The sequence below is a fragment of the Lissotriton helveticus genome, chromosome 7 (genome assembly GCF_964261635.1).
Source record: "Lissotriton helveticus chromosome 7, aLisHel1.1, whole genome shotgun sequence".
Classification (NCBI taxonomy): Eukaryota; Metazoa; Chordata; class Amphibia; order Caudata; family Salamandridae; genus Lissotriton; species Lissotriton helveticus.
The window spans coordinates 1,146,023,336-1,146,035,778 of record NC_136068.1 but is presented as its reverse complement, the minus strand read 5'-3'; the positions used below and the strand labels follow the sequence as shown (position 1 = coordinate 1,146,035,778).

Genomic DNA, 12,443 nt, shown 5'->3' with positions numbered 1-12,443 from the left:
CTAACGTTCTTTACTTTCGTGTAATTATGTGAAATTTCGGGAGCTAGGGATGTATTTTGCGGAAAAAAATAGCGCGAAAAACAAGCGGTGTGAGCAACAGCCGAGCGTGATCAGGCTGTTCACAATTTTCCCACGTGCTTGTGGTAGAATTATGTCGTAAACAGCACATAAGCAAATTATATAATTTCTGTAATTTTGCAGAACCTGCGTAATGCGGAACTCTGTAAATTATGGAATTTACGCCAGTGTAATTTTTTTATTTCACCCGGTCCTAGAATTTTAGTCCTGTGTGTGTATATGTAATGGTGAAACAAGACTACAAGTACCAGGAAGGAAATAAAAAAACCAGAAGACAGGATACGTTTCCAGTTATGCTTCTGTAAGAGGGAAATGGATGTGGCCGAGATATTATTGGTTTGCACTTGATCCCCGTGGCCTATTTGAAATGCCTCCTGCTTCCACTTCACCAAACCAACCACCCACACCCCCTCCCCCAACCTCTCCAATTGCATGAGGCTGGAGCCCGTCCAAGTGGACCTTTAACTTAGTTAAACTTTAAAGTTTAACTTAGGCCCTTACCAGCCCCATGCTGACTTGAGTTCCAGAGGCCGTCTCTTATTCTAGTGAATGCGGATCAACCCGTCATTGAACACGATAGGCAACATGAATGAGGCAGTACAGCAGAATGCTCTTTCCAGCTTAGAACTTCTGTCTCTGGTGTGAGAAATGGGTCGGTTAAAATATGAGCTGCCATGTACATGATCACCTTGTCCTCTTCAAGAACAGGGACATGTACTTACTTCACAAACAAGCATTTGCAATGCAATAGGTCTCGCCCTTGGGACCTTATACGTTTTTAGTTATAAAGCACATTATCAGATGGGGGAAAGAGATAACCATCTCGTGACTGACTGGCACTAGGTGAAATCAGAAGACCTAGGAATTTTCCTTGCTTCTCTGCTTGAATAAACTCTGTGATCCTAGGAAAATATTTTATTTCACTGTGCTTCCTTTTACCTTCTTGCATATGAGAGCGCTTTGCATTATGGGCTATACGAGCACCCCTCCTGTATCTGATTTAAATAGACTATAACGTTTCTCCATGTAAAATTCTAAGCCACATACAGGGTGCACATGACAGCTGACTATCCTCTTCATTTATTAATGCATGGCCGGTGTGGAGGATAAAGAAGAGATCGTTCACATAGATGTGGTTAGGAAGGAGTAATGAGGCTGCCTTCAAGGTTTGAAGCGCAAGACAAGGAAGCCTCACACAACAGGGCAGGAAAAGCCCTTGAGACTCTGCCGGATGGCTCAGCTCTTGTTTGTGGGTCAAATTCCTATGTAAATCTGGCATACCAATATTTGCAGACCATCTGTGCCCTGTGTGTTTGACAATGAATTTGATTACTTTGTTCTTATTCATTTTCATATGCAGTATTTTGTGATGTTCGCACACACGTTTTTTAGATCATCTATGAAGCGATGATCTATGCTCTGTTGACAAGTAATCCACATTTGATTTATTTTTTGAGTAGTTGGAATATCTGCCCTTTATGATTACATTAAGTAATTTACAGGCTGTATCTTAACAGAGAAAGAGAGCCATTGACAAAATAAACGTGGCAGTCCGTGTACTAACAGTATAGTCGATGATCCTGTGCTCACTATGAACACGGCTCACTACCTGTGAATGGTAATTTATTTACTTTTACAATTTAGTCAATCTCATGTGGAGCAGAGCAAGATATGTAAAAACAAATTCACAATCAACCCCAAACAGCAACTGTGAGTCCACTTCAAAACAACAACAGAAAGGCACTCAGGAATCATATGAAACACAGCGATGCGTGTGTCAAAAAATGTGATGCATTACAACTTATTGTATTGATACAGCCAAAGAAGGATGATCAAGAATAGATCCAACCACTTTGTCCCATCAGTAAAAGGGAGATGGTGAAGTCATACTTTCGATGCGGCAGAGACTCACAGTGAACACTGCACAACATTGCTAGAGTTGCAAAAAAAAAATAGACTCTGTTGTATTGCAGAAATAAAATTAAAAGCAGTGTTGTGTAATATGTTTCCGTTTTTAAAATAGTATATGTCACTCTTGTCAGCTATGCACAGTGCCTGAAATCACTAAGTCAAAGTCTGACTATCTCTCACTGACATGGAACGCTTATTATGCCTTAATTGCAGGGATTTGAATTCCTGGTTGCAGATTTCCTCGTTATTCAGTGGTAATTGAACCATCCTGTCCCACCTAAATTACAATTATTCTTGTGACTGCGAGGAGGACACCTCTGGTTTACGGCATGACATGGCTTGAGAGGGTGATTCCATTGGCCCAGTTACAACTCATTGTATTAATACAGGCAAATACGAACGATCAAGAATAGATCCAACCACTCCATCCCATTCGTAAAATGGAGATGGTGAAGTCGTACTTCCCATGCGGCAGAGACCAGACCAAGTGCGCTCATGCACAACTAAATGATAGAGGAAGGACAAAACATTTGAAATCCTTCCTTTTTACACTGGATTGAGTGTCATCTTAAAAGGGAAGACTTTCACAGTGGACAATGCACAATATTACTAGAGTACAAAAAAAAGACACTGATTTATTGCAAAAATAAAATTAAATGCAATATTGTGTAACACGTTTCCTTTTTCAGAATAGTGTATGTTTATGTCAAAATGTAGTCCTTTGTCATAGAAATGAGTGTAAATATGATCGCGATAAGAAGGAAAGAGTTACCTGTGGGGCAAAACAAAACATCTGAGGATATATACAATCTTGCCAACCTGCAATGGGGAAACAAGACCAAACAAGGCCAGTCCCCCTTAAAAGGAATCCCAGAACCAAACGGATACCTTACCAAAAAAAGGCCAAATGACGGTCGACATTGAAAATGGCTAAAAAGATTTTAAAAAACACAAGCAAAGGAGCAGAAGGCACAGCGAGGGGGGTAGCACTAACAGAACTGTGGCATTAAGAGGAGTTGGGAGGGAGGACTGCTATAGTAAAATGTAAGCAGCTATGGCACCGAAGCTGAACACCGGCAAATAGTATGAGAACAGGAAACCAAGAACAAAAATAGTCCCTCAAAGAACAGAGAAAGAACCATAGCATAGAGACAGTACTTAGTCCCTGCTGCGTGCGAGGAACGGAGGAGAAACAGGAGGGACAAAGAGGCAGGATTGACCATTAGCATGCAAAGACTTTCAAAGCACACTGCCATATACAAATGAAAAGCAATGTGTGGAGTTGGAACTAAACAAAGCATATACAACAAGTCTCTAAGCGACAGCTCAAGCGCGGTCTACGCTCAACCTAAAAAGTACCAGGGCAGTCCGGAACCTCTGGTCACTATGGTATTAGGAATTAAAAGCACGTACAGACGTTAGACAGCATAGAGTTACAGTTGCTTAGGACAAATAAAAAATGAAGTGAATCACAAATGTTTACCCAACTGTCACAGACTCTGTAGAAATGGACTCTTCGTTCAATTGTGTTTTTTTATTGTGTTCTTCAGATTGAAATGGCGATCCTGAAGTTTCCGTATGACTCCTGGGGCACCCCATTCCAGCAACTCAAACAGGTGGTAGAGGAGCCCTCACCTCAGCTTCCTGCAGACAGGTTTTCAGCAGAGTTTGTTGACTTTTCATCGCAGTGGTAAGTCTTCTTGCAGACTTGTGTGGTAATCTCTTCATTCACCTGCAATATTTATTTACTACTGCATAAATGCATTAAACATCAGTATTTGGCCTACTTCGCAATAATATGAAACACTGCACTTTAAAGCAACGCCTAGTGATTGTGGTTGCAAGGGTGTTCACTACATGATCTGCAGAAAACAAAAGCAGCTGTACCAAACTTTGAATTAAAGATCCCGCGGGGGAACTTTTATTTACTTGTGTAATATTTGTGAACCATTGTAAGATTTAACTGTTACAATGAGGAATATCCAACGAAACAGGTGTTTGCTCACTGACTTCACCATATTCTCCTCCGTTTTATTGGCACATTTCCTCAGAAAAGTTTCCCGCTTGTACCAGAGGAGTTTTGTGAGGAAAAACAGGTGTACTTTTTTTCAGTACAAATTTGGTTTTGCTTCAAATGTATAATTAACACCAGGATAGCATGAATTAAGGTAAAGGCAGATAACAAAATGATAAATAGAACCCAATTGCTTCTTATCGAGATGATCTCCATGATTTCATGAGAAAACTAGTTTCTCTGGGTTTAAAGCAGGGTACATTTTCCTTTTACGTTTTAATTACATTCAAGGATGTATTCTACACATATTTCTTTGTGCCTGCCTTGTCACTTTGCATGATAATGAAGACATTTGTTTTGAGTCCTGCGTAATGTAATGAAAAATTTCCCAGCTTCCGTAACGAAAACTTTCATATCTATTAATGACTTGGAGGAGAAGATTTTGCATTTGTTCTTCACTTTTATATGGCAGCAGCCATGTTCAACATTCAACAATTAACTACATTTAAACACATGGAAAGGTAAGAAAATGCAGTAGGCAGTAGGAGCACTGATAACCCAATAATAGTCCTTTCTCGATTGCAAGGACCCTTCTTTCTTCGTGCGGCAAAGTTCATCTCCGTCCCGCATGTTATTCATGTTTTGATGCAGCGTTTCCTATAGGATACAGAACAACAACATAGGTGAAACTAAAGCCTATTGAGGTTTGATAACTGTTATACAAGTTCAAGCATTTGCAACAACCACCATGTGTAATCCCAATGATACCATACAGAACACTAGCGTCATAACAATTCATTGTAGAAGTAAAAGCATTGTCTACCTAGTGCCAGTACGTTTGTGTTCACTTGAACATCTTACCCCCAAGATTCAGGTCAGCATTTATCAATCGATTGTTGGAAGGTGAAAGTTCTTGCCTCCGAGTCCTTCATTGAATGGAAACATTCTGTTATGAAAGTTAGGAAAGTCTTCATTCTATGTCCGGACCGGAGGCGAGGATTATAGTTGTTCAAAGCTTATTTAGCATTAAAGTTGCCATGTCTGCCACCGGTTTAAAGTAGAATTATTCAAACGTTAAGTCTGAGGACCAATCTGCAGCATTCAAGATTTCAAGATGTCCTCCAACCGGGCCCCCTTTGGCAAACGCTTTGGAGGCCATTGCACCCCTAGCGGAATCGCTCCAAATTTGCACGTGTCAATGCCTGCCTCTTGAATGATCTGTCTGACTCGCTATAGTTTGGAATGAGATTGCTTGAAATAGCTTTCCAGTGGAAAAGAACATTTGTTGTTTACCTGGGGGGAGGGCGGGGTGCAATTTAGTGGTCATGTCTTCTTAGGCTTAAATGCATCTCACCAAACATAATTTGGAGTGATCATCAAACACTCAGTAATAAATCAACCTTGAATTGCATTTTGTTCTTCAAGATATATGAAATGTAACCCCTTCAAGGGGTGAACAGCCTCCCTATAACATAGAGTTCTCCAACATCGGATACGCTCCTGCAGAACATTAGTCACTACAGCTTGGCCAACTTACCCTAAGGTTCCTACCTGCAAAGGTGTTTATTGCTCCTCCTTGACAGAAAGAGGTTAAGTACCTTGTTCACGTCCCAAAAGGCCAAGTACCTTCATTCAGGAGAAAGGGACAAGCATATGCCTCACTTCAGTTTCTGTACTAATGTATGTTCCCCACAGATAGGAAGATGTCTTGTCGATATAGTTGACCAGAACATATTCACTGATCTATAAACCAAACCTTCAGTAACCAAAAATGACAGAAAGTGGAAGAAGGATTGGAGTAGCCAAAGAAAGTTGCACCAGAACTGGATCCCAGACTTGCAACCTCTAATTCGGCATTAATACCACCAGCTCTTCATTCTGTCTTATAAGCTGAGCTAATGTTCGCCTGATCATGGAGAAGGGAGGAAAGCCTTACCCCTTTTCTTGACTCCAATCCCAGAGAAAGGCGTCTGTCGCTACCGATTGGGGATGTGGTCTCCAGCAGAAGAACCTCTCCAATTGGTGATCCAGTCGCCGCCTAGGCCAACTGTGATTCTACCTCCAGGCGACGCTAGATGATTGCTTAACCAGGATTCACTCTGGTTCATTTTGGGCTGTCACTGCCCTACCCCCGCTCTGTCCTGATGAAGACCCGCCTTGACTACCTAATGGACCATAGTTAGGGTTGAAACGTCGATGACCTCGCCAGGTCCAGATTGACCAAGGCTCTGCACACCAAAAGAATAATCATTATCCAGCAGAGACATTGTGTTTCCATAATTATCTGGCCTATCCCCCCTCATGTACATATTTTAACCACTCTGTATAAGTTGCACACCACTGAGCACACGTCACTGGATCACCCTTTACTTGTAAATTTCACCTTGTATTGACAGCCGTGATTATATATGTGAAAAATATAAATTAATGATTTAATTCAGATAAAACAAAACAGTAGACAGCAATTTGAGTCACATGTTTTATTATTTGGGAAAATATTTCCTATGTTTAGGCGGTTGAGATACGATTGTTAAAATAGCAGAGAATAATATATGTGACACTAAGCGCGCTGATAAGAAATAACCATTAAACCCGACAGAACCACTTTTTGTTTACTGATGAACTCAAAGGCGATCCTGGACTGTGAAACCAGGTTGCACATTGCTGATCTTTGACGGAATTTGCATAAAGTTTGCTCACGCTTGATAGCAAGGACACGGATCCGGTCCCGCTCTCTGGGCCAGTCCCCTGACATATTTTTTCTTGGTGCTGCAAGTCTTTAAGCAAGTCAAAAAGGAGCACAAGAAGTCAAGAATGGACTCCGTCTAATATTTCATGAGGAAGTCAATGTGCCATGCGGTCTCTGGTCCCCTACTGACCCAATTCCACAATTAATTCTGATACACGCAGGTATTATCACACTTCACTTTTGCAATACAGCAGTTGCAACTCAAGAAGGTACCACAAACGCAATTTCTGGCACTTTACAATTCCAGACTTTACGCCGCAGGTGTGTTTTTAATGGGACTAAAGGGGATGCAAAGGATTTTAAGGGTTTAAGCATGGCTGAGGGTAGAGTTGGAGAAGTAAGGAGTTTCTAAGGTTCAGGTATAGTGAAGGTTAACGAGTTGTAATGTTTTTTAGGGTTCAGGAATTAGTAAGGATAGGGGTTGTAAAGAGTTTTTAGGGTTAAGTGATAGGTATAGGATATTACATGTTTATTAGGGTTTAGGAATGTGTAATGGTTGTTAGGGTCTTTAGTGATCAGGTACAGGTAAAAGGCAGAAAGTAGTAGTAAGATGTTTTTAGGGTTAAGGTAAAGGCATTGCAAGGGGCTTCGTCTTCAGACAATGTCAAGGCCTCCTTCTCCGACAAGAGGTACCCCAGTCCTGTTGGGTTAAGGGATTTAGCAGGCAATGGTCAAACCAACAGGGGCAGCAAACTTCCTAGTCTCCCTCTCCACCTCCCCCCTCCAGAACCAGCCTCCAAGCCGCTTTAGTTTACCCTTAGTGGCACATGCCCACCCCACCCATGGGAGCCAGGATCACTCATTTTGTCGTCAGGTGCCACAAAATAACAGCAGGTAGGTGGGTCTTGCATATATTTTAAGGGGGTACGCCCTGCTATTCCTTTACCTCTTACCCTATTTTAGATCAACGACCCCTCAAATTCTTTCTGTTGAAGGACAAATTCACAATGATCACGGTAGCCTAGGTTTCCTCCACTCTGGATCCAGGAGACTGGATAGTTGCGTTCCCTGTTCCTGTCCTACAGTACAGCAGTGGAACCTGTTGGACTCTATACAGGTTTCAGAGGAGACTGCAAAAGGTCTGCAGTGGTGGCTGCTTGACTGCAGTCGGTCCAGCGACAGACCCCTTACTCTGCCCCACCAGAGCAGTTGGTGGTGACAACATTTCACTGCTGGATTGGGGAGGTCACCGGGGAGAAGTCCAGATCAGAGGACTGGTCTTCAGCAGAGGCCTGCCTTCATTCACATCAACGTATTGAAATTGCGGGCCATTCGATTGGTCATCCATTATGGCATCATGTGGCTTTACAGCAAGCAGGGCTGATTGTGGTCCTGGATGCTATGCAATGCGACTCTGCGCATGTAGACCTGGCTGAATCTTCAGGTCATCTCCTTCACTGGTCATCACCTGGAGGCATCTTTAAATGCCAGGGTGGATGAACTCAACAGTAGACGCCTTTTGGATCAAGAATGGCAGCAGCACCCAGAATTGGCACAGGATGTCTTTCACTAATTGGGAGAGCACTGTATCAAGTTATTCCCCACCGCCAAAAACATGCAGTGTCAACCCTTTTGCACTTTTGAACTCCAAGAAAGTTCTCTCTCAGAGTCACATTCTGCTTCCACTTACCTTCCCGCCACTGTCTCTCCTTTCCTGAGTTCTGAAGATGAAGAACGACTGGGCCTACAGGGATGCCGGTTCTCACCCTTGTTATCCGTGCTAGACATAGATCCCCTTATAAGCCTCTGCAGGAGCGCCATTCACATTTAGGGTGCCTCCTACTATCTATTTATGTGGATGGAAGGCTGGATTAAGCTACCCCATTCACAAGCGGGCAGGGTAGCTATTATTAAGATCGGTATCATCCCCTGCTTTTTAAACCTCTTTACGAATATTACCAGTTCACTCAGATTGAACATACTAACACTGCCATATGACAAATGAGGATAGAAATGGCAGACTTGGAACTTTATTACCTGGTGACACAATGCCACTATGCACGGTTCTGGTACCAGCCAAATGCCAGACGGACTTCCTTACTTAAATCCTGGATGCGACCAAGTAGGGTATACTGTGCTTAAACTTTCCTCCCAGTTGGCTTTCCTAGAAATCCACACACAATAAAAACTACTGCAACAACCTGTTGGGTCTAGTGGAGACTTAGCTGCCGGCATGGTTGTTTCACACATAACTCACAGACAATTTACCTCCTGTGCAACCTGCTGCTACCACCTGCGACAGACAAATTAGTGCAGCGTACCTAGACTCAGTAAGAGGCAGAGGAGAGATCTGTACCTCAATTTAAGTTTGCTACACTGGAGCAACTGACACATAGCTACACCGCTCGTTCCCTAGGCTAATTTTTATACCTTTATACCTGAGGCTGCAACACGTTCCAGTCCCACCTACCTGGGATTCCTGACAAATCAAAAGATTTTCCCCCTCTTATCCTACTTGTGGTAGACTCCACCAAGTGGGTGTTCGAACTGTATAGGGTATGTTCCACCTCTCGCATGGATGACCTGGTCCGCTTGTGGATTGCATGGACCAGAGAACAGAAAACACTGTGCTCCAAAGGACCTACTGTAGTATGCAAATCAAACTGGTCTCAATGAATCATGAACACACAAACCTATCCATTTCAAATTTCTTCAGCAGCTGTTCTCCACAGCAAGAATAGACCAATCTGCCCAAAATGCTTTGGGGAAAAGGCAGATATCTAAAAGAGACATATTAGTGATAGATTCCTTACCTTATAATTACCCTCAGGTGTCAGACTGGATCCGGAAAGTTTTCGTCAGCAGTACCCCTGCGCGTCGGTAGGTGGGGTCGTGCGTCTCCGCGTCCGTCGTAGGCATCCTGATCGCTGGGATGACGTCCCAGCCGCTACTTAGATGCCGCCCTGATGCTGCCACTGATGTCAGTTCTTTCTTTTTCCGCACCAGCAAGTGCAGATCCGGTGAGAGCGGTACCCCCAGTAAATATTTGACTGAGTTTTTTGGGATTTTTGTTTGTCTTTTTTGAGTCTTTGACACCTGGTGTATAGGAATGCCCGGTTTCAAGTCTTGCGAGGTTTGTTTCCGCATGATGTCGGTGAATGACCCACACCGCGAGTGCCTCTACTGCCTGGGGCATGACCACGACCCTGCGTCGTGACCCGACTGCCGGGCCATGGCCCCGAAAACTTTGCAGGAGCGGTCCCGAAAGTTGCTTGAGGCCCGGCAGGCGACGAAGCCTTTGCAGTCGGACCGACTGAGGATCCTCGCTCTTCAACGTCGGCGGCTTCGGCACCAACATCGTCGATGGCTTTGGCGCCGCGAGACCCCCATGGATCCATGCATGGCTCCCAGCCGATGTCGGTTGACCTAGTACGGCCTCCACTGACCTCAACGTCTATGGCACCGCTGCCAGCTGGCTCCCCGGCTGATGTCGTCCCCGGCTTCCACCCAGACATGGAGACGGTGCTGAACCAGTGTGGATCGATGCCGATTCCGACTCCGATGGGGAATTTTTATCCTTTTCTCCATCTTTCCCACCTGCCCAGAAGATTATGGAGGACGGGGTGAACTGGGAGAGGTCTTAAGACCCTCTCGCAGCCCAATGCGGGTTAGACCCGAACTGGGCAGAGGATTTGAGAGATGCCGTAATCTGGATTTCTCACCAGAACCTGCCGCACTATCTCCTTCTACCTTGGCTACGGAGGAGGGTGGTACTTATTTAGTGGTGTTGGGTAGGGCAGCAGAGGCTCTCCACATCAAGCTCCCTACAGTGGCCGTCAGGACTAACCTCCTGACAGAAGTGCTTTGGCCAGAGGCTTCCTCTGTGGAGCCGTTGCTGCCCTTTAATGATGCACTTTCAGACGTCCTTTTGAGCACCTGGTCCAGGCCCAACACAGGGGCTCCTGTGGATAGTAACATGGCTCGCCCCTATCGCCCGGCCACGGGCGACCCCATTTTCCTCTCCCGACACCCTACCCCTGAGAGCTTGGTTGTCCAAGCCTCTGCATCCCCAAGCACATTCCCTTCCGCACCTCTGGACAGGGAATCCAAGAAACTGGAGCAGTTTGGGAAGATTTTCTCTTCCGACAGTTTAGGGCTACGGTCTGTGAACACCACATGCCTCTTGGGCCGTTATTCCCACTCTGTTTGGGATACAGTTGCGCAGGTGCTGCCTCGGTGTCAGGAGGAGGCCCGGACGGTTCTCTCCCAAGCTATTGCTGAGGGGAGAGATGCAGCCAAGTTCACGATTCGTTGTGGCCTTGACACCGCCGACTCGCTGGGCAGAGAGATTTCCACAACAGTGGTGCTACGCCGTCACGCCTGGCTGAGGACCACTAGCTTTTCAGGGGATGTCCAAAACACTATGATGGACATGCCTTTTGATGGCACTCGCCTTTTTGATTACAAGGCAGATAGTGCGTTGGAGCGCTTTAAGGACTCGAGGGCTACGGCCACTCCTTCGGCCTCTGCTTTTCGCTCCTTTCGTGGCCTAGGAAGTGACGCCCAAACACGTTTGTTTCAAAGCCACAGGCCTGAGCAGCAACAGTCTCAGCCGAGCCACAGACTTGGAACTCACCGCGGTGGGTCACGGGGCCAGCAGGCAGGTCAGTCCACCACCTCCCCTGCCTCCAAACCTTCCTAGTCCTGTGTTTCAGGCCCATCATACGCCAGTGGGCGGCAGGCTTCGCCATCACCTCCCCCACTGGCGCACCATCACTTCGGACAGGTGGGTTTTGCCGATAGTCCAAAGGAGATACTCCCTCCCCTTCAAGACCACCCCTCCAGCCATGCCACATCAGTACCACCACATTTCGGGGGATTACTTGGCACTTCTCCAGCAGGAAGTTCCAGCCCTCTTGGCCAAGGGGCGTTGGACTTGCAGGACGCTTAGTTCCATATCCCTGTCCTGCCGGCCCACAGGCGTTACCTGCGGTTCACGGTATGCCACAAGCACTTTCAGTTCCCCGTGCTCCCTTTTGGCCTTACCAGCGACCCTCGGGTGTTCACAAAAGTGATGGCGGTGGTTGCAGCTCATCTGCGCAGATCAGGGGTTTCAGTCTTCCCCTATCTGAATGACTGGTTGATGAAGGCGTGCTCGCCTCAGGCTGTCGTCTCTCACCTACAGACTACGGCGAACCTGCTGCACTCCCGGGGGTTCGCCATCAAGACGCCCGAGTCACACATGACTCCTTCTCAGACGCTTCCTTTCATCTAAGCTGTTCTGGGCAAGGTATATGTAGAGATGTCTACTTGCCTATGTCATAGTGTTGGTTACTTAGCTACGTGTAGAATGAAAGTGGATGAGAATTCCATGATGAACAGTTAGATGAGAGCTATTGATGTAGAAGAAGCTGTTCTCCGCTGGGATGCTTTTTAATCAAGAAACTACAATAAACTACAAAGAAACCTGTGAAGGCTCTTCTTTTCTTTTAATGGCGACGAGTACCTGCGCAAGGAGCAGAAATCAGCATCTCATCCTTTGATTTATAAGAAAAGAATAAGGCCAGATCAAGATCTTATTAGACGTCGTGAGTACAAAGTATTATTGAACTTCTATATTTTTTCCCCACTCTTTTGTCCATCAACATTGGTAAAGAGTGAAGTTTTTAAAGTAAATAATAAGATCTTGAAACCGACTTAGTATTTATCTTGAGCGCGTAATTAAAGCCTGCTCGAGCGTGAAGCGCGCTC

General features: G+C 45.2%; 1 protein-coding gene across 1 annotated transcript in view; it reads left to right on the top strand.

Moving 5' to 3' along the window:
- The window catches only part of MAP2K6 (mitogen-activated protein kinase kinase 6), a 486,415-nt gene that overhangs the window by 434,057 nt on the left and 39,915 nt on the right, over positions 1-12,443 (top strand). The window contains exon 10 of the mRNA XM_078654284.1: positions 3,540-3,679. Coding sequence (XP_078510410.1) covers positions 3,540-3,679 — 140 coding nt within the window. The remainder of the gene's footprint in view (positions 1-3,539; positions 3,680-12,443) is intronic.